At 41.2% G+C, this 23,139-nt stretch overlaps 1 protein-coding gene across 7 annotated transcripts in view; it reads right to left on the reverse strand.

The window, feature by feature from the left end:
* Positions 1 to 23,139, reverse strand: part of ATP9B (ATPase phospholipid transporting 9B (putative)) — a 224,170-nt gene that overhangs the window by 122,085 nt on the left and 78,946 nt on the right. For all 7 annotated transcript variants that reach the window (XM_060121782.1, XM_060121781.1, XM_060121783.1 and 4 more), the window contains 3 exons: positions 19,955 to 20,049; positions 8,927 to 9,007; positions 362 to 437 (listed from right to left, as the gene is read on the reverse strand). In XM_060121782.1, the coding sequence (XP_059977765.1) occupies positions 362 to 437; positions 8,927 to 9,007; positions 19,955 to 20,049 (252 nt within the window). The remainder of the gene's footprint in view (positions 1 to 361; positions 438 to 8,926; positions 9,008 to 19,954; positions 20,050 to 23,139) is intronic.

The raw sequence follows: 23,139 nt of genomic DNA on the forward strand, positions 1-23,139 counted from the left end.
GTCACCGTTTGCTTCCCCGGTTCTGCTGTGCCACCTGTCTTTAAGGCACACTGACAAGTTTGCCATGAAACAGATGTCAAAACTAGCCAAATGCCCCCTGCCTTGCTACACAAGGGTGCACCCTCCTTAGCTGTTTCAGCCTAGCTCCTCCAAGCGTGATAAGCAGCAGCGCAAGCCTCGCCCTGGGCTTGTCTGAGATGCAGACTCTAAGGCCTGGTCCACAACCACTGAACGGGAGTATATGTTTAATAAGGTCCCTGTGGTGCAAAGCACTTTGACAACATTTGTTTGGAGTCACTTAAAAACACAAAGCGTCTCCTATATGTGCGAATTCATGTGAAAAACAGAGCTTATTTCTCACCTGATGCAACAACAGTGCTTGCCCACAAGGTATTTTCTATGCTGAGACTTTCATGAATGGGTGGATCACTATCTTCCTGTTCAAGGAGAAAAAAGTAAGAAAAAAGCAAATTAGCAACTTTTTTATTACTCGTACTTCAGATATCCACAGTGTTAAAAACAAGTCCACCAGCTGGATCCAGCTAACGAGCAGTGAAAAGGCAGTGAAAAATAGGGGTAAAAGACAGGAATTTACACAGAGGATTCTGGGATGATGGCGGAGCAAGAAGCACCAGGAATGGCCCCCAACCTGGGCCACAACTACAGGGACAGAATCTGTCTGATGTAACTAATTTAGAATCCAGAGCTGGTTAAGGCTTGCAAGTTCCAGAGGAAGCACTGGATGGTTACTGCAATCAATTGTGGTGACTTTCAGGTCTTAGCACGTAGCACCTACCCATCCCACCCTCAGCCACATGGCAGGAGGCCATACACGTGTTTCTAGAGCAGCTTGCAGAAGCCAGCCAGGGTGGACCAAAAGGACCTTGTCCTCCAATATCAGGAATCTGTGCTCTGATGCTGCTTAAGATGGCAGAGATGCAGCCAAAGAGGCAGGTGGCCATTGTTGCCACACCTCCCCCCTTGTTGCAAACCCCTCCCCCACCAAGTGGATTTCAAGGGCGAGTGCCCCGTTTATCCCCCTTTGTTTTTCTCTTTTCCCCCTTTTGGAAGACAGACATTAAAGACTAGGGCACTGAAAAACAACTGCATAGACATGAAAAGACAGAAAATGATGGCACATGCCCAGGAAAGGCTCAGAAAAGACATAAGAAAGCATTAAGTTTATACCTCAGGCTGAGCCTCAGCAGAGAGAGAGCCTACCACAATCAAAAAATAAAATAAAATAAACAAAAGCAATGACAGAAACCCAACGAACCCTGGTTTTGACTTCTGGAGTTACCACATTATTATATTCAAATGTACTGTGTTCAACAAAAAAATAACAAGGCATAAAAACCAACAGAAAGGTATGGTCCTTTCAAAGGAAAAATATAAATCAACAGAAACTATCCCTGAAAAAGATCTGATGGCAGTTATACTAGACAAAGATTTTAAAAGAAAAATATTAAAGATGTTCAAAGACATAAAGATGTGGAGAGAGTCAAGAAAACAATGTATGAACAAAGCAGAAATGTGAATGAAGAAATAGAAAACCCAAACAGAAACCAAAAGAAATTCAAGAGCTGAAAAGTACGATGAGCAAAATGAAAAATTCACTAAAGGGATTCAAGGCAGTTTTGAGCAGACAGAAGAAAGAATTAGTGAACCTGAAGGTAGGACAATGGAAATTACTGAGGCTGAGAAAGAGAAAGAAAAGAGACTGCAGAAAGTTCAAAGGGCCTAAGGGATCTGAAGGACAGAAAAAAGCGAACCAGTATACACATTGTGGAAATCCAAGAAGAAGAAGAGAGAGATAAAGGGGCAGAGAGACTATTTGAAGAAATAATGGCTGAAATCCCCCAAAGTTAATGAAAGACATGAATGTAAGTATTCAAGAAGCTCAGTCAAATCCATGTAAGAACTGAAAGAGACCCACACCAAGACACATTATAATCAAACTTTCCAAAGACAAGGACAAAGAGAGAATCTTAAATAGCAAGAAAGAAGTGAATCGTCACATACAAGCGATCCTCAATAAAATGATTAGCAGATTTCTCATCAGAAACTATCGAGGCCAGAAGGCAGTGCACTGGTATAGACAAAGTGCTAAAAGAAAAAGAACTGTCAACAAAGAATCCTATATCCAGCAAAACTGTCCTTCAAAAGTGAGGGAGAAATCAAGACATTCCCAGATAAACAAAAGCTGAGGAACACTGTAAATCAACTATACTCCAATAACAAGTTTTTTAAAAATGCATGCTTAGCCAAATTGGGGAGCAGGGGAGAAGCTGAGGGGAGCTGGTGACCACTGGACCTTCCGGGCAAGAAGTGCTGCTCAAGGGAGTCCTGAAGACTGAAATAAAAGGACACTAGACAGTCTTCAAAACCACATGGAGAATTAAAGATCTCAATGCAGATGAATAATTATAAAAGTAAATATTATTGTAACAATGGTTTGTAACTGTACGCTTTCTTCTCTACATGATTTAAGAGACTAATATATTTAGAGAAAAAAAGCTTATTATTCTAAAAGCTAGTATTATTGTAACTTTGGTTTGTAACTCCAAATCTTATTTCTACATAATTTAAGACACTCATGCATTTAAAAGAATTATTAGTTGATATTTTTAGGACACAATATATAAAGATATAATTTTGTGACAATGACAACTGAAAGAGCTGAGGAAAGAGCTGTAAAGGAGCAGAGTTTTAATATGTTATTGAACTTAACTTGGTGTAAACTCAAATTAGAGTGTTATAACTTCAGGGTGTTAAATGTAATCCCCATGGTAACCAAAAAGAAAACAGCTACAGAGTATACTCAAAAGAAATGAGAAACAAATTTAAACATTTCACTACAAAAAAAAATCAATGAAACAAAATACAAGACAGTAATGCAGGAAATGAGAAACAATAAAACTATAGGCCATATAGAAAACAAATAGTACAATGACAGAAATAAATTGCTCCTTATCACTAATTACTTCAAATATAGATGGATTAAACTCACCAATCACAAGACAGATATTGGCAGAATGGATAAAAACAAATGATCCAACTATATGCTATCTACAAGAGACTCACTTTAGATCCAAAGACACAAAGAAGTTGAAAGTTAAAGTATGGGAAAAGATATTCCCTGCAAATAGTGAGCAAAAGAGAGCAGGGGTAGCTATACTAATGTCAGAAAAAACAGATGTTAAATCAAAAAGGATCACAAGAGACATTATGTATTAATTAAATGTTCAATAAGGTAAAAAGATATGATAATTATACACCATTATGCTCCTAATAAAAGACAATATATGAAGCAACAATTGATAGAACTGAAGGGAGAAATAGTTGAAGACTTTTATATCCCACTCACATTTATGGGCAGAACAACCAGACTGAAGTAAGGAAATAGAGAACTTAACACAATAAGCCAATTAGATCTAACAGACATATATAGAACACTCCACCCAACAACAGCATACACATTGTTCTCAAGTGCATATGGGGTATTTTCTAAGATACACCTTATGTTAGGCCACAAATTAAGTCTCAATAGATTTTAAAAAATAGATATCATACAAAGTATCTATATCTACTCCAACCATGACAAGATATAGTTAGAAATTAATAACAGAAGATTCACAAAATTGTGGAAATCAAACAACATTCTTTTTAAAAAACAATGAATTAGGGAGGGGGAAGGGTAAGCTGGGACGAAGTGAGAGAGTGGCATGGACTTATATATACTACCAAATGTAAAATAGATAGCTAGTGGGAAACAGCCACATAGCACAAGGAGATCAGCTCAGTGCTTTGTGACCACCTAGAGGGGTGGGATAGGGAGGGTGGGAGGGAGATGCAAGATGGAGGAGATATGGGGATATATGTATATGTATAGCTGATTCACTTTGTTATACAGCAGAAACTAACACACCATTGTAAAGCAATTATACTTCAATAAAGATGTTAAAAAAAAACCAATGAATTAAAATGAAAAGGGAAATTAGAAAATACTTAGAGACAAGTGACAAGGAAAATATAATTTATAAAAACCCATGGGCTACAGCATAAGTGGTGCTAAGGGGGAAATTTCTAGCTTATATAGTTATATAATTTATAACAATTTATAATTGTTTAAATTCCAAAACAGGAAAGATCTCAAATCAACAACCTAACTTTAGAACTTAAGGAACTAGAAAAAGAAGAACAAATTAAACCCAAAGTTAGCAGAGGAAGGTAAAAATAAAGAACAGAGTAGAGATAAACAAAATAAAGAACAGGAAAAATTAATAAATATGAAAGTTACTTCTTCAAAAAGATCAACAAATTTGAAAAACCTTTGGCTAGATGGACTAAGAAGAAAAGGAAGACTCAAATTACTAAAATCAGAAATGAAAGTAGGGATATTACTATGATTCTAAAAAAATAAAAAGGATTATAAGAGAGTATTATGAACAACCATATGCTAACAAACAGGATAACCTAGGTGACATGGACAAATTCCTAAAAAACACAAAATCTACCAAGACTAATCATGGAGAAATAAAAAAACTAAACAGACCTATACCTTGTAGAGATTAAATCAATACTCAAAAATCTCCTGACAAAGAAAATCCCTAGATCTGATGACTTCACTGGTGAAATCTACCAAAAATTTAAAGAATTAATATTAATCTTTCTCAAATTATTCCAAAAAATTGAAGAGGAAGGACACTTCCTAATTCACTCTGTGAGGCCAGCACAACCCTCATATCAAAGCCAGACTAAGAGACTACTAGAAAAGTAAACTACAGACCAATATCTTCTATGAACAATGATGCAAAAATCCTGTACAAAATACCAAAAAAACAAATTCAGCAGCATATTAAAAGGATTAAACTCTGTGACCAAGTGAGATTTATTCCTGAAATGCAACAATGGTTCAACGTATATATCTATCAACAAAATACATCACATTAACAGAATGAAGAGAAAAACTCCACACGATCATCTCAATTGATGCAGAAAACACATTTGCCAAAATTCAACACCCTTTTATGATAAAAAACATTCAACACACTAGGAATAGAAGGGAACTAACTACCTCCACATAATAAAAGCCATATATGAAAAACCCACTGGGTACACGATACCAAATGGTGAAATACTAAAACCTTTTCCTCTAAGATCAGAATGTCTGCTTTCACCACAACTATTCAACATACTATATAATACTGGAAGTTCTAGCCACAGCAGTTGTACAGAAAAGAGAAATAAGAGGCACAATTTGGAAAGGAAGATGTAAAATTATCTCTGTTTGCAGATGTTATGATCGTAGAAAATCCTAAAGAGTTCACAAAAAAATGGTTGGATTAATAAATGAATTCAGCAAAGTAGCAGAATACAAATTCATCATGCAAAAATCACTTGCGTTTCTATATATGAACTATCTGAAAAAGAAATTACAAAAACAATTCCACTTATAATAGCATCAAAAACAATAAAATATTTAGGAATTAATTTAACCAAGGAAGTGAAAGATTTGTACAATGAAAACTACAAAATATTTCCAAAAGAAAGTAAAAAAGACATAAATAAATGGAAACGCATCCCATGTTCATGGATGAGAAGACTGAATATTGTTAATATGTCAGTATTACCCGAAGTGATTTACAGATTCAATGCAATCCCTTATCAAAATCCCAACGACATTTTTTTCAGGAATAGAAAAATCCATTCTAAGATTCCTGTGGAATATCAAGGGAACTGAAATATTCAAAACAATCTCGAAAAAGAAAAACTAAACTGGAGGGCTCATACTTCCTGATTTGAAAATGTAATACAAAGTTACAGTAATCAAAACAGTATAGTGCTGCCTAAAGACAGACATATAGACCAATGGAATAAAGTGGAGAGCCCAGGAAAAAACCCTTGCATATAAGGTTAAATGTTTTGACAAGGGTGCCAAGACCACCCAATGGGGAAAGGACAATCTTTTCAACAAATGATGCTGACAAAACTGGATATCCATATGCAAAGGATGACGTTACCCTTCCCTAACAATATATACAAAAATAACTCAAAAGGGATCAAAGATCTAAATGCGAGACTTACAATTATAAAACACTTAGAAGAAAACATAGGACAAAAGCTTCATGATATTAGGTTTTGCAATGATTTTTTGGATAAGACAGCAAAGTCACAAGTAACAAAGGAGAAAATAAACAAACTGGACTTCATGAAGATCAACGAATTTTGTGCTTCAAAGGCACTATCAACAGAGTAAAAGGCAACTCACAGAATGGAAGAAAATACGTACAAATCAAGTCCCTGAGAAGGAATTAATATCCAGAATATATGGAGAACTCCTAAAACTCAACAAAAAACCCAAACAACCCAATTTGAAAATGGGCAAAGGACTTGAATAGACATTTCTCCAAAGAAGGTATACAGGGCTTCCCTGGTGGCGCAGTGGTTGAGAGTCTGCCTGCTGATGCAGGGGACACGGGTTCGTGCCCCAGTCCGGGAAGATCCCACATGCCGCGGAGCAGCTGGGCCCGTGAGCCATGGCTGCTGAGCCTGCGCGTCCGGAGCCTGTGCTCCGCAGCGGGAGAGGCCACAGCAGTGAGAGGCCCGCGTACCACAAAAAAAAAAAAAAAAAAAAGAAGGTATACAAATGGCCATAAAGAACATGAAAAGATGCTCAACATTGCTAATCACTAGTAAAGTGCAAATCAAAACCAAAATGAGGTAACTTCTCAAACCCAGTAACATGGCTACTATCAGAAAACAACAAGTTCTGGTGAGGATGTGGAGAAACTGGACCCGCTGTTCGCTGCTGGTGAGAATGTAAAACAGTATAACCGCTGTGGAACTGCTTTTGGCAGTTCCACAAAAATTGAAAATAGAATTATCATATGATCCAGAAATTCCACTTCTGGGTATATACTTGAAAGAACTAAAAGGAGGGTCTCAAAGATATATCTGTATTCCCACATTCACAGCAGCATTATTCACAATAGCTAAAACACAGAAGCAACCCTACCTGTCCACACAGGTGGGGTGCTATTCCTCAAGAAACAATTCACTTTAGGATTATAAACTGGTGTTTCTTTTAACTGTGCCTTAGTTATATCATCTGTAAATAGGAGAGTTCTTCAATTCATTCAGATGTGTACTTGGTATCTGAATATACACCAAGTCCTGTATTAGAAACTGGAGCTATGAGAAGAAGTAAGACAGCCATTCACCTAAGTAGTTTCTGGTTTCATGTGAGAGCTAAACGAGCACAGAACAATGACAAAATAGAACCCCAAGGGCAAATATAAAGGCAGGCAGAAGTGCAACAATATCAAAGAAAAGGGAATACAAGGAAGCCTTCCAAATGATGGTACTTAAACTGGGTCTTGAAATGCAGGAGCTCCGCAGACAGCCCTTGATTAAAGGGGTTTGTCTACTCCATACTCTGAAGCCAGCACACGGCCATTCTCTGTTTCTGCAGAGACACACACACTTTTGCCTTCATTTCAAAGTCCCTTAGGAGTTACAGTTTGTCAAGTAAAATATGTTACACTTGCTGCATTTAGTAGTTTTAGCTTAAAAATATCTATTGATAATTATATGGCTGCATCAATATAGAAAATACTAAGGAAATATATATCTTAAGCGGGGAAAAAAATGAGGCTTATATTATTCCAGTATGTACGTACATGGGAAACAATTTGAAGGGGAAGAGTCAAAAGAATAATATGACTATTTATATTAGGATGGTAAGGCTATTAAATTTTTAAATACCTTTAAACTTTTTATTTTTATATAGTTTTATACTAATGGTGATAATATATTTATAAATTTCCAAATATATCAGGAACCAAATCAAGCTCTCACCCAGTGGCTCCCACACCATCATTACAGTCTTCACAACACAGGAGCTTATCCAAGTCCTTGGCTGCAGCACCAGCACCCTTCCCTGTTTCTTCCACAGAAAACTGTCCGGCAGGGAACCACCCTGTGCTTACAACCAGGGTAGCCGTTCAAGGTAAAGAGATAAAAGCTGCCTAACTCAGAAATAGATAATCCAGGAATACTGAGTTTTCCTTTTGACTTTAATGGTTTTATAGAACAAAGTATCAACTCTAAAAAGAGAGAAGTAGATGGCTATACCAAAACGCCATAATAATGAAGAGAATGTAGAATGAAACACACATATGTGTATATAAGGAAATGGACGTGCACATACAGATATCCATCCAACCAGTTAATAAAAATCAAGAAATGATGTGGGTATCATAATGTATTAACTATTATCCAAAATCAAAACTGAAATAGCTGAATTACTTCATTTTACTGACTCATAATATTTTAAGGGAAAAGGATCTTATGAAGAATAAATATGCTGGGACTTCCCTGGTGGCACAGTGGTTAAGAATCCGCCTGCCAATGCAGGGGACATGGGTTTGGTTCCCTGTCCGGGAAGATCCCACATGCCGCGGAGCAACTAAGTCCGTGCGCCACAGCTACTGAGCCTGCGCTCTAGAGCCCGCGAGGCACAACTACTGAGCCCGCGTGCCACGACTACTGAAGCCCACGCGCCTAGAGCTCACGCTCTGGAACAGGAGAAGCCGCCACACTGCAACGAAGAGCAGTCCCCGCTCACTGCAAGTAGAGAAAGCCCGCGCACAGCAACAAAGACCCAACGCAGCCAAAAATAAATAAATAAATATTTTAAAAAAAGAGTAAATATGCTAAAAATAGAAAAACTGTACTGAATGTACCCCAAAGAAATATTTGCTATAGGAAAATTTAAGAACTTGAAACATTCTCTAGTTCTTCACTTTTTAGTTCAGAACTTGTTTGAATTGATTATTGATTTAATTACTTTTTCAAAATAAAGGTTTGCTACTTTTAACTTACATAGTGAATACATTTGTGTTTAACAAAAGACTTAACTTACCCTGGTAAATGTGCCTTCAAAACTATGAATATCCAGTTGTGGCTTCTGAGCATAAACATAAGCATTGATAGAAAAAAGGTCCTGGAAAACAGAATATCTGAATTAATTCCATAATAATTAAACAAAATGACTTGGAAATTTTCCAATTACCAATTAATACTTTCATATCTTATTTACCAAAAGTGACGGTTTTCTTATGTTTTGTTGCCAACGCTACGGATGAGGATGGAAGAGAACTCAAAGGAACAGTTTTTAAGGCCAACGGAGGTGTGCGGACTCTCCCAACTCCAATGGACAACTGCTGCCCCCTGGCAGGTTGTGTCAGAAGCAGCCGGCGACGCTTATAAGACACAGGGCACCGAGGCAGCCCCGCGGCCCGCAAGCCTGCCCCCCCTCCCGAGACTCACACCTAACGCTGCGGTCTGATTACTAAGAGAGCTGTCCCAGCAAGGGGGTGACCTGTCCTGGGCCACGCCCAAGATTAACGCTCAGGATGGAAGGAGTGGGAGCTATGGAGAGCCATCTGAAAAAGTCTGAGGATTCAGCGTTCTTCTTGACCAAATCCTGAACATGGTGTGTCTTCCCGGTTAAGTTATAGGAAAATATTTTCCTGCAAAAAATACTTTGTTTCTTGCCTAAAACCCTTCCAGCTGAAAGGCCTGGGGAGGAAGGGATGTCTGAAGAGACAGAGTTAGGATTGCCGCCTGGTGCACGAGGATCCTGTGATGACAGAAGGAACAAAGCCCTGACCCTGGGGAGGAGCAGAGAGAGGACAAGATCAGCTGAGCCTCCCACAAGCGTCCGCAGGCTCCCCTCCCGCTGAGGAAACCTGCACTGCCCTGACCGCTTCTGCCAGAGGCCGGCGCCTGAAACCCAAAGGGGCCGCTGGGCACACCTGACAGCTCGGGCTCCTCGGTGACGGTGCACGGGCACTGCTTCAGCCCTCCCAAAGGGCTCACCGACACCAAGGGTGCGGGCTGGTCTCACCCGGCCGCGCCGGGTCTAAGGATAACAATGCTGTGTATACTTTTGCTGCCAATACGCCCCGGCCAAGCAAGTGGGCTGTGCAGGAAGTTTCACATAGCAGGCCTGAGAAAGCCCTGCCTGCAAGGCCGGCCCTTGGCTGCGGTCTGGGAATGTGGATCCCAGGAGAGCTGCCACCCTTCCTAGATAAGAGAGTGCCTAAACCAGTTATTCAAGCAACACGGCTCATGACGAACACCCACTTTCCTTCTTGCGGGGGGCGGGGGATATGGGGGGGTGCATCTGGCGCGTGGTACGTCCCAGGCAGAGGGTGCCTCCAGGCCCAGCCCCCAGTAAAGGCCCTGTGAGTCTCTAATGAGCTTCCCTGGTAGAAACTACTTCCCACGTGTTCCCACATGATGGTGGGGACCTCAGCGTGTCCTGTGTGAGTCCCCTGGGAGGGGAGTCTGGAAGCTCTTGCCTGCTTTCCTACGATGTCGCCCTGTGCCTGTTCTCTGTGCTGACTGCTCTGAGCCCTTTCACTGTAACCACTCATGGCCACGAGGAGGACAAGACGCTGAGCCCTGGGAGCCCTCCGAGAGAATCATCAAAACTGGGGGCGTCTGGAGGATCCCCCGTCACAGACAGTTTGCCATTTTTATAGGTTTCGTTTGTTTCCTGTTTTGTTTTGGTTTTGCCTCATGGCTGCTAACACTTAGAAAACACAGCCTTCCGGACATGAAGAACAAAGGTCAGACCACAGCCGCTGACGTGTGAGAGGAATAGGCGGCCTCAGGGGGCCGCAGTGCTGTGCGCGCTCTGATGCTCAGCCCAAGCCACTGTGCAGGCAGGTTTCAGGCAGTCCGGCTCGGCCAGAAGAAAGGAACAAAGACCTCCGCCGCTCCTCACTGAAGGGAAGATGGAGCTGGCAGTCTGACTTCACTCAGTTACCACCAGTCAAAACAAAACCAAACAAAACCCCCAATGCTCTTCAGAAGAACATCATAGAATCCAGAGTCTCTACAATGCATCAGTAATGCTGAAGATCCAATCAAAATGTCCAGACACAGGAGGAAATGAGAACACAGGATCCACATTCAAGTAGAGTCCAATCAAAGAAGACTAATTCTGAGATGACTAGACATCAGAATTAAGAGATGAGAATTTCAAAGCAGTTACTAGAACATCTCAAATTTTTAAAGGAAAACATTCTCCTAATAAACAATAAACAAACAGGAAACCGCAGCAGAGAAAAAGAAAACACGTATACAAAAAAAGAACCAACTGGAAATTCTATAATTGAAAAAAATACACCTGAAATAAATGCATTAGATGGCTTAACAGCAGACTGGAGAACAGTCTGTGAACTTGAAGACAGGTCAAGAGATGATGAATCTGAAGAACACAGAGGAGAGAGATCTTGAAAGTGAGTATGGGCGCAGTGTCCCTGAGAGAACAGCAGGAGTTTGTTTGCAGTTGGGTTCCTGGAAGCAGCACACAGAGAGAATGAGGAAGAAAAGGTATTTGAAGAAACAATGACTGAAAATATGCCAAACTGGCTGACAGCCATAAATGTGCAGATTCAGGAAGCCCAGCGAACCCTAGACAGATGAGTAAAATTTTAAACAATCAAAGTCACAGCATAATAAGAGACCAAAGATAGAGAAAGATCTCAAAAATACCTGGAGAAAAATGACACATTACATGCAGGCAAAAACTAGCAAAATAACACTGATTTCTCATCACAAATAATGAAAGCAGAACACAATGGAACAAAACATTTAAAGTGCTGTGGGGAGAAAAAACTGGTCAACCCTGAATTCAATATTCAGCAAAAATATACTTCACAAAAACAGGACAGGTGAAACTAAGATATTTTCGGATAAATGAAAATGCGAATTCACTGCTAGCAGACATGCACTACGAGAAATGCTAACAGAAGTTCTTTAGGCTGAAGGGAAATGATATCCAGTAGAAACTCAGATCTTTAGGAAGGAATGGTAAGGAACAAACATGGTTAATATCAAAAGAAAAACAAAAATCCTGTCTCTTCACTTTACTTCTTTAAGATACAGATAAAACAGAACAGTTTATGATATACGTAGATACACTGCATATACAAAAAGTATCTAAATGCATACAAATATATACGCACACAAAAAATGCGCAATGTGCTTCAGCGTCAAAAATGAGTGGGGTAAATGGATCTATTCAATTACAAGGTTCTTAATTTAATGTGAAGTGATACAACGTGAAGTTTTCACAATACACTTTTAGTTAAATGCATATTGCCATCTCTAGCAAGTAGTAAAAACATGCAAAGAGGTAGAATAGCTGAAAAGCCAATGAACAAAGCAAGTCAGCTTTCTAAATATATTCAAGTAACCTAAACCTGAGGAAGCGCCACCTGAGACACTAGAGTTGGCTGAAGGCCTGAGGGCTAAGAAAAAGGGGTCGGCAGAGGGAGAGGCTAGGAGAAGGCGAGGCAGGGAGTAACCGGCAGGTGGAGGTCTCGAGAAAGCAGGGGTAGGCAAAGGCGGCGGAAGACTTCCCTTCAGACAGGAGAGGGGACACGGCTTCGCTGCACCAGCAGGTGGGGGGTGAGGTGCCGGGAGGGTGGGAAATGGAGGGGATTTCCATTTGATTTAATGCTTTTTCTCTGCAAGGTAAGATCACCTGATGAGAGAAAGGCGGGTGGAGCAGAAATTACAGGAGAGTGGAAAAGTGGGAAAGCACTGCTATCGAAAAGAGGAACCCCAGCTGACCACACACACACAAAGGATGACAGGCTGGCAGTGACAGGGGTTTCCCTATCTTGTCTGTGATGGTTTCACTGGTGTAGCGAAGTGCACAGTTTAATTCTGGGCAATTTTTTTTTTGTATGCCAATTTTACCTCGGGACAGTTAACAACACGCAGAAGAGGAGGACAGGTGGTGCTGAGGACCAAGCTAGACCCGGAAGTGCCACTCTGCTTCCCCTGTTGAGCCACGTTCCTGTCCTGATACTCGACGGACCTCTGCCATCACGTGTCTTTCCAAGAGGTCTTACTCTGCTCTTGATCTTTTCTCACAGCTCCTGTCTGGACTTAATGTCCTCCCAGATTTCTCACAGTGACCTCGAGACCCGTCTTCATTCCCTCTGCTCCTGCCGCTCCACATTCACAGAGGCTCAGGGCTCGGCTGACACGGGTCTTGCCTTCCCGGCCGCCCACCGGCTCTCAGGAGGGGCAGCTGGCTGTGGGCTCTTCCCCAGGAGAGCTCCTCTGCCAGGGCAGCCCTGCCTGATGGGCTGTCTGGAAAGCTCCATCCCTTCAAGAAAACATTCTTCAACAGAGAACAGGCAACACTCTACAACTAATATGGCTCCTCTCCTTCCTAGAAGACATACGGACGGTTTGGCACTTACATTTCATTTATTTCCTACTCTAACGTAGCTGAGGGACATACAAATTTTCATGTTGCTTCAAGCTCCTTGGAGAACAAGTGACTCTAATAAAAATGGTAATCGTAACAACAGTTCTACATGGAGCAGCCTGCTCTGAGGGCAGTAAACCCTCCAGGAGAACCAACGGAGAAGCGTTAGCATACACCACCCAGTAAGAAGCGTAGGAAGTACTCAAAGAAACTCGATGGAAAACAAAATGAAGGAATGATGACAGAGACCACTCTCCACCATTCTTCCCGTCGCCGTTTTAAGACGGAACTTGCGACCTTGCGTGGGCGCGTGGCTCCCCCTCAGTACGGTCACAGCCAGCCCTCCCCACACTGCTCACCTGGAGGGAGGAGGGTGACGAGGCTGCTGCCCCATCCCCGTGCCCTCCGCTCCCGCTGGCCAGGCTGCAGGGGAGCAGACACTGGGACGCGGCTGAAGGTCACTGACTGCGGAGGACAGAGCTGCGCGCTCAGCTGGGACCACCCACCTCTGGGCTGTTAGGTGAGGGAGAAGAAACGTCTCTCTGGATCTGGGATGTATCACTCCAGATCTCAGAGCAGAAAGGGACTTAACACATGGAATGCAGTGCTTCCAAAGCCTTAGGAAGGTTTGAGCTCATGACTGAACCTCCAAACATCACTCTCAGAATGATCCTCTACCGAAAACACCACGGCCACTATTGAGTTCCAGACCAGTAGCCATGACTCCAGGCTGCAAGGGAGGCCACTGCCTACACAGCAACTACCACACAGACCCCTGGGGCTGAGGACAGCACCTGCCAGCTGAGAATGCCAGTGGGGCAGAGGGACAGCTCACTCCCATCCTGCCGTGAGAGTTCTCTGAGAGCTCGTTAAACTTGGGGAAGCTCATTCACATGCCTTCAAGTGGGCCTGCAAAATACGTGCAGGTTAGTTTTTAAGGTTCTGAAGAACAGAGACGCTGCACTGGATGAAGGGTGAACACACCAGCTCACCACAGTGGGTCTGCTACTGCAGCTTACATTATATGTTAACTAATAAAAATTTATGTTCAAGTTAATTAAGCCAGGCTAGTTTACACAAGAAGAAATGCATTGCGTAATAATTTTAGACTTGTGAAAAGACAGCCAACCGACTCCTGGCACAAGGCAAGCTGGAGGATCACTCGTCATTTAAGTCCTATACCGTCACAGTCATTTTCAAAAAATGAAGTTCTCCTATAACAGACTGCCTTTTGATACATGGAAATAAAGAACCGCCTAGCAACAACCCCCGTATTTCCACATGCACATGAACATTTAGAGGAATGCATTTCATCTAGTACATTAGACATCAAATGACTGAATAATGGCACAATAATGAGAATGTCATTCGAAGCTTTTCATGATAATTTAAAAATCATTCTGAAGTTTTCAATAATGTAGGAAAGCCTCTGCTATTAGGTCAAGGGCAACATTTGTTCGCATTACTTAAAGGTCATTAAAATACATCCTTAATCATAACATGTGGTTGATTACCAATAAAATTGCCTTTCGTTCAATAAAACTCATTAAATATAAATGGTATTGTTTACTCCTATATGGATCTTTTGAAATACATCAGCGAGTCATGATTTATTGAAAATTACTGTGCCCTCACTGTCGTTAATAAATTTGCCTGATCATAAGAGCAGAAACACATTCCCACACGTCTCCATGTCCGCGACAGCAAGAAGCCGGACCTGCCGTCACAGGTTTGGATCGGCAGCACCGCTCCAACTAAATTTCAATTCTCTGATCACATTAGGTGCTCTGGACACAACAGAATTCGAGAGCTTATTCTTGGTGGCATCCTCAATTCTTTAAAAAGAGCTCTAAGGATTGTAGGTTTAATCATTCTTGGTGTCACTGTGGACACAATGCTCCACTGATGATGCGACAAACAGCGAATGTCACCAAACACTCCCCAGGTCCATCACATTAGAGACAGAAAAGTCAAAATGAGTGACAGTTATGGACAGCGTAAGCTATTTGATGAAAAACCAAATTGCCTTGTCTATGTCCATAATGAAATTAGAGCTTTCTTTCCTATGAAAAAAAGTCTATACCTGATATGTCAAATTATATGAAGCTACAAATTTAAATTGATGGATGGGGCTTCCCTGGTGGCACAGTAGTTAAGAATCCACCTGCCAATGCAGGGGACACGGGTTCGAGCCCTGGTCCAGGAAGATCCCACATGCCGCAGAGCAACTAAGCCCGTGTGCCACAACTACTGAGTCTGCGCTCTAGAGCCCTCAAGCCACAACTACTGAGCCCGCGTACCACAACTAGTGAAGCCTGCACGCCTAGAGCCTGTGCTCTGCAACAAGAGAAGCCACCGCAATGAGAAGACCACGCACCACGACAACGAGTAGCCCCCGCGTGCCGCAACTAGAGAAAGCCCACGTGCAGCAACAAAGACCCAAGGCAGCCAAAAATAAATAAATAAATTTTATAAATAAATAAATAAATTGATGGATGAATCACAAATTCAGCTAAATTTCCTGTTTTCTAAAATATATTGCCTTTTGGTTTTATGATAATATCAAAACTTAAAACGTTTTCATTTTCCAGTTACTTCACCCAAATGCTTAACACACTCTTTATCAAGGTGTATCAACCATAAAATTTTACAAGTAGCACTGTATGAATTGCATATTCTGACTTTCTAAGTATTTTGCAATTTATACATATCTGTCACTAATAAAAATGAGGAAAACATCCTTATAATATTGAATATAATAAAATGTACCTCCTGTGATCACAGCAAAGGGAATATTCAAAAATATAGATAACATCATAGTGGAATTTTAAATAGTTTCTTAAGATATCGTTTACAAGCAATAAATTATGCATGCTTAAAGTGTACAATTTTCTGCATTGGAATACAAGCACGCACCAACGACACCACCAGGACCAAGGGGTGGACATTTCTAGCAGTCCTCTGCACGCCCCTCCCCGACACTAGCCTCTGTCACAGCTGACCCACTCTCCTGGAATCCAGGTAATGCCATCACATACCACATACTCGTCGTTCGGCTTTTCTTTCAGAAAAATTCTAATACAGTATCTTAACAATGCACTTCTTTTCTAACACTCTCAGCGAATTAAATCTGCTACAAAGGATTATTCTGTGCAACTGCTTCCCAGTGTGCCCTGGAGCACCTGTGACTGCTGGAAGTGAGGTGCAGAGGGACAGACTCCGAGGTGCAGCCTCCAAGCCTGATGGCAAACAGAAACCCTCCGGTCACTTGGGGTTCGTGACCTTTCCTCCCCCTTCAATCCTGGAGAGACCACTTGAGGACGCGCACTAGAAAAACGAGAAAGCACAAAGAGGAGGAAAAAGGCAAGCGCGCAAGAGCAGCGGGAGCCCAGCAATGGGCTCAAAGCACGTTAGAAAGTCAACAGGCTCCACGACTGTCTCAGGATGAAAACTAACCATTTTAACAAGTAGCGTGAGAACTGCAAGCTGGGTGTCTTCAGGGACAAGGCGACAGCACAGATTTATCTCACCACGCGAGAGAAGGAAGAGCACACAGAAAACACTGGGAGTCTGAGTGAGGCTGGAGAGAGCAGAGAGGAAGAGCCTGGGCAGAGAAAACTGCGGCCCAGCTGCAGGCTCTATTAACAAGGGCTTACTCGACCTCACTCATAAATCTATCGTTCAGCCACACAGATTTCACGATGTGATTGAACTCTCTTCTCTACGGGTCCATGTGCGGGGAATATTTTAATAATTACAAGACAGTAAGTGCTAATGGCCAGCCTCTCACTTTTAGACTACCCGCTGATAAACACTGACAGTGGCTAAGATGATAAATGAACACTGGTGGGGACAGCCTTCTGGCACGACACAAAACCCACAAACAAAAAGGAAAACGTATAAATATTTACCTAAACAAAAGTTAATTTTAATATTTACCGAAACAAAGTTATATGGCAAAAGGTATTTTAAAGTGAAAAGTCAGGAAACAGGCTGGGGGAATAGGTTTGCGACACGTACTCACTCGGCAAAGGTTTGGAGAACCCTGCACACTCATACACTGAGGGCGAGAGTTTAAAACTGGAACCTCCCAGGGCAATTTTAAAATTGTGCTAAAACAGTGAGCTATTCAGCAAACAGTACTGCTACGACCAGCCAGCAGGTTGTTTTACGTTTGATTTCCTACTCAGAGCTCGACTCCAAACAAATGCTAGCTGGACTGGAGAGTTCATGTGTAAAGGAGGAGTGACTTTAAAGTAACCATTTAAAACATAGTCATGGAGTGGAAATGGTCTAAGCATAAAACCAAAAGCAGTAACTATTTATTTTTTAAAAAATATTTTTACTGAAATATACTTGACATATAACACTGTATAAATTTAAGGTGTACAAGTCAGTTTGATGCATTTACGTATTGTGATATGATCATCACCATAGTAATAATTAGCACTTCTATCACATTACATAAGTAACTATTTTAAAGACTATTGTAAAATTACTGTTAGGTCACCTTATATAAGGATGCTGAACTTTTATACGGACAACAGAAACTATAAATGAAAATATTTAGAAGAGATTAAAACGAATGAAAGATGATTCGCAAACTATATATAAAGACCTCTTTAAAAACACATAACAGGGGCTTCCCTGGTGGCGCAGTGGATGAGAGTCCGCCTGCCGATGCAAGGGACATGGGTTCGAGCCCCGGTCCGGGAAGATCCCACATGCCGCGGAGCGGCTGGGCCCGTGAGCCATGGCCACCCCAACAAAGTTTAAGAACAACTCTTGGAAAGATCAAGTTTATCCACAAGTTACTGAACTAAGAAAATCAAGATCAACAGGTTTTGAAGGAAGAAAAAAATATAGTATTTACAATATCCAGCATCCAACTAAAAATTACCAGCTGTGCAAGGAAGCAGGAAAGTGTGACCTGTAACAAGGAGAACATTTTTTTAAGAAGAAACATGCCCAAAATAACAGAGACAATGGCATTAACAGACGAAGAATAAGTGTTGTAAACTGCTGAAAGATTTAAATGAAACTATGAACATATTAGGAAAGAAAAGTATTCAAACAATAACAAAAATGGGTGACCAGGTGGAACCTGGTTCCAGAGATTAAAAATACAAGATTTGGAATAAAAAAAATGAGCTGGGTGGTCTTAACAGAAGACTAGACACTGCACAAGATAAAATTAGTGAATCTAAAGGCAGCAAAATGAGAATTCCCTGATGCTCCAGTGGTTAGGACTCCGTGCTCTCACTGCTGAGGGCCTGGGTTCAATCCCTGGTCAGGGAACTAAAATCCCAAAAGCTGTGCAACTAAAAAAAAAAAAAAAAGAGCAACCGAAACTGTCAAAATTGAGTCACAGAAAGAGAACAAGACTGAGAAGAGACCAGCAGAAGCTCGACACCTGCAGGAACAGCAAGTCTAACACACTTGTCGCTCATGTCCCAGAGACAGGGGTCTGCGCAGAAAGGAGGACGGAAAAGAGAAGAAAACCAGGAACCCACAGCTCCAAGAAACCAACAAACTCTAAGCAAGGAATGAATTTCAACCTTGGTACTACCTAAGTACAGGCAATGGAAGATACCTAAAGAAACAAAATACTGCCAAGCCTTATACATGCCAAACAGATTTAGTTTCCAGAAAGTACAATATTTACAATAAGGAAGGTTCCTGCTATTCACAGTAATTAACTGTAAGCTATGTGCAGTAGCTATTCCTATCAAATCCAACCCATCTAAGGAAAGTGACCAAATCCAGAGGATTCAATTTCCTTTCCCTTAACCAACAACTGCTTGGGTCCAAGGTCATTCTGAAGACCCTCAATCTTTCTTTACTCTCCAGTGAATATCAGCAAATCATGTAAGATAAAGCTTCTCTCATTCAGATAAATCATACGTATAACACAAAACAAACACCAAATGACCACAACCGTGATTTTGACTTAAAAAAAAAAAAAAAAAAAAAGATGTATAGCAGTTTAGGAGGTTCTGAGCGCTCGTGAGATCTGTTTCAGAGATCACTAAAAACACTGAGATCCGTTAAGTACTGTGCCCTCTGGTCCCACCTCTTGCCCGTTCCCCAGGCAGTAAAGGCCAAGCAAGAAGTCCAGAGGTGTCTTTCCCCTTCTCACTCTGCCGAGACACACAGGAACACTTCCCCCTCCCTAGGAAGGAACAATTCACTTCCCCTCCACCTTCAAAGGGAAAAGCTGAAGTGGACAGGCTGGTGTCCAAGGCTGGGCTAAGCCCCCGTGAGTTCTACCAAAGCAGTATCTGAACAGCCTCCTGGGAGTCAGTCAGTTACCAAAAATGGATGTAGCTAACCCCACCAAGAGTTCTCGATTTCAAAGATTACTCACATGAGGGGGGTTTTAAAAACAGAAACAAAAAGGAAAGAGAAAGAAAAGAAAGAAAACCTAAGAGTCAAGCCAAAAGGAACATTTAAAACTATACCTCAAAAAGGTTATGTGCTAAGACACCAGAGAAATTACGTGGGCATAATTTTCAATGAACTTAGTAACGAAGAAATTATTTTAAAACAATATCAACACATTAATTAAGTAAGTTGGTATAAACAGAACTGTATCTACTGCACAGAAATGGCCACTACAGTAAATGATGGAATAATGACAGCAACACTCACCCCCAGAGCCGGCAGCCTCTGCGTGCAGCTCACCGCCACTTTCAGCTTCCAGTCAGTTTCACCATCGAGTTGATCAGTTCGAATAAAACATGAACCTTGGCATAAGAGAGGAAAAACTCCTAAGTTACAGGTACTTTAAAGCCACAATTCACAGCACAGTGGGATACAGAAATGATATATCTACAGATTCCCATTAACAAAAAATCCTTAAAAGTACTATTTATTTGACTCACAAAATGAGTCTGCTGAAAAGATAGAAGTCATTGTTTATTCACTTGTCTCCTAGTTGGTGTTCTAGACTATTAAGGTTTACTAGTAATAAAGGTTTACTTTATTTTAGAAAGACTACATTGATCATTTCTACCTTTAGCTTATGTTTTGATAATAACACAATAATAAGTAAATATACAAAAATACCCAAGAGTGTGTGATATAACTTTGCTAATAAAATATATGATGTATCACTATAAAACATATGCTCAATAATAAAAGCACAGCTAAAATGTTAAAGCCTGAAAAGAGCTACTGTCATACTCACAACCCCATCCAATTTTAAACATAAAAAATATTAAATTACAAAAGTCCATTTACTCTTTGCCCATGCTGTCACACCATTTCTTATAACGTATCCTCTTACACAACAGCAAAGCACAAAACACATACATACAGGGCAACTGTGCAACATTATTAATCATAACCAAAGGAGTGGGAACACAAAATCAGGGAATCAGCTGAATACAAGGGAGCACATGCAGCAGTGAAAAAAAAAAAAAAGCAAAGAAAGGAAGGAAGGAAAAAGAAACAGAAAGGAAAAAGAAAAAGAGATGAGAAAGGCCTCCATTTCTACTGAGAAATCTCTCTAGGATATATACCATCTAATGAAAAAAGCCAGGTGCACAACACTGGGAACAAAGTAACACCAGCTACTGGAGATCAAGGTGGGGAAAGCGTGAGTGTGTGTGTCTGTATGCGCGTATGCAGGGAGGGACACTACCCACAGGAAGGAAGGGGAAAGGGGAGGGATGGGCCAGAAGCAACACCTTTGGGAGTGCATCCCATGTTACACTGTTCACTCTGAGATCATACATGATTCACATAATTAAAAAGCCAAATCACATCAAACTTTAAAAAAGTGACCCCGAAAATATAAAAGGAATCAGATAAAACAAAGTAACAAATTAGTAGTTTAACCACATAATGAATTCAAGTGACTTTTGAGGTTTTTCAAAAATTTAACTGTAAAATAAAATAGTTGTAGAAAGCCACACAAGCATATGTACACCTTACAAATTACCACAAGATAAATATCTTGTGCACAACTGTGAGACCCCTTAGGAGATGCTGCATGTGCCCCGACCCCATTGCAGCCCCTTCCCTGCTTGTAAAGCAGCAGGACTGTCAGTTGTACGTCCCTGTGCAGATGTACATCCTTAGCACCACTGCAGAGCCCACTCTGGGAATGTCTGTAAAGTCACTTTTCACCCCAGGCCCTCCCCACCCCTCCTTCCAATTTGTCTGCTGAAAGGCTGGTTCTGCGTGTTGCTGACTGAACACTCAGGGTCCAGGCCAGCCTGCTCCCCTTCCCTCTGTGGGTCCTACGACGCTGGCTCCTGCACACAGAGCCCAGCTCAGACTCCACTGACCCTCAGCAATGCTGCCCTGCTTCCGTCCAGAGGTACAATGGCCTGCTCTTCTCTGATGCCAACAGCGCTTCATGCTTAATGCCCACTTAGGTACCCGTTACTGCACCAGAGGGTGCAGAAGGCAGCAGTCTATCCTTCTTTTTCACCTTTTACCTGGAATAAAATGTAAAAGGAGAGGCCTCTGCTCTTTGGATCCAGTTGGCTCACCTGGTGGGAAAGTTCCTATAAGAAAGCACTGACTCCTGTTGTTATCTACCCACATTTCAAGGCAATGAACTAGTACCCTGCCATCCTCAGAAGGAGACCAATTAGGCACGTGTGTGTGCGTGCATGCATGTGTGTGTGTGTGTGTTTGTGTGTGCTGAATGAGCTCCAGTACTTGAGGAGTTTCACTCCAATGCCATTACTATTATTATAGAGTCTCCAGCTGTCCCACCACTGGGGGACAATCTCCAGAGTTACCACATTATTAGATAGAAATGTCCAGTGTTCAAAAAAAAAAAAACAAACAACCAAAAACAAAAACAGGAGAGTATGGCCAACTTAATGGAAAAAACTTGATCAACAGACTGTCCTCAAAAAAGACCTGATGGTAGTTCTACTAAACAAAGACTTTAAAGCAACTGTCTAAAAAGATGCTCAAAGAACTAAAGAAAGATGTGGAGAAAGTCAAGAAAACAATGTATGAACACAATGGAGATATCGATAAAGAGAGAGAAAACCCAAAAAGAAATGAAAAAGAAATTCAAGGGCAATGAAAATTTCACTAGAGGGAGTCAAAGGCAGATTTGAGGAGGCATAGCAAAGAATGAGCAAACCTGAAGATAGGACAATGGAAGTGATCCAACCTGAGGAACAGAAGGAAAAAGATGGGAAAAAAGTGAACAGAGACAAATGGACCCATAGGACATTGTCACGTGGACCAACATATGCACTGTGGGAGGCCCAGAAGGACAAGACAGAGAAGAAGGAACAGAGAGAATATCTGAATAATGGCTGAAAACCTCCCAGATTTGATGAAAGACATGAATATAAACTCCCAAGGACCCCAACAAAATCCAAGCACAGAGATACGTTCTTTTGTTGCACTTTGCAGATGCTATGTTCTTTCACAGATTGGAAGTGTGTGGCAACCCTGCATCAAGCAAGTCTATCAGGGCCATTTTTGCCAAGAGCATTCGCTCTATTTGCATCTCTTTGTCACATTTTGGTAATTCTTGTAATATTTCAAACTTTTTACTATTGTTATATTTGTTACGATGATCTGTGATCATTGTTCTTTGATTTCACTATTGTAGTAAAATTGTTACTACAAAGACAAAACTTATTGTTTTTGTTTTGTATTTTTTAATTAAGGTTGTACTTTTTTTTAGACATAATGCTACTGCACACTTAACAGACTGAAGTATAGTGTAAACATAACTTTTACAAGCACCAGGAAACCATGCCTGTAATATGAACTCAAACAGACCCACACCAAGACACATTATAATCAAACTTTCAAAGACAAAGAGAATCTTGAAAACTGCAAGAGAAAAGAGA

This window comes from Lagenorhynchus albirostris, chromosome 14 (assembly GCF_949774975.1).
Source record: "Lagenorhynchus albirostris chromosome 14, mLagAlb1.1, whole genome shotgun sequence".
NCBI classification, from domain to species: Eukaryota; Metazoa; Chordata; class Mammalia; order Artiodactyla; family Delphinidae; genus Lagenorhynchus; species Lagenorhynchus albirostris.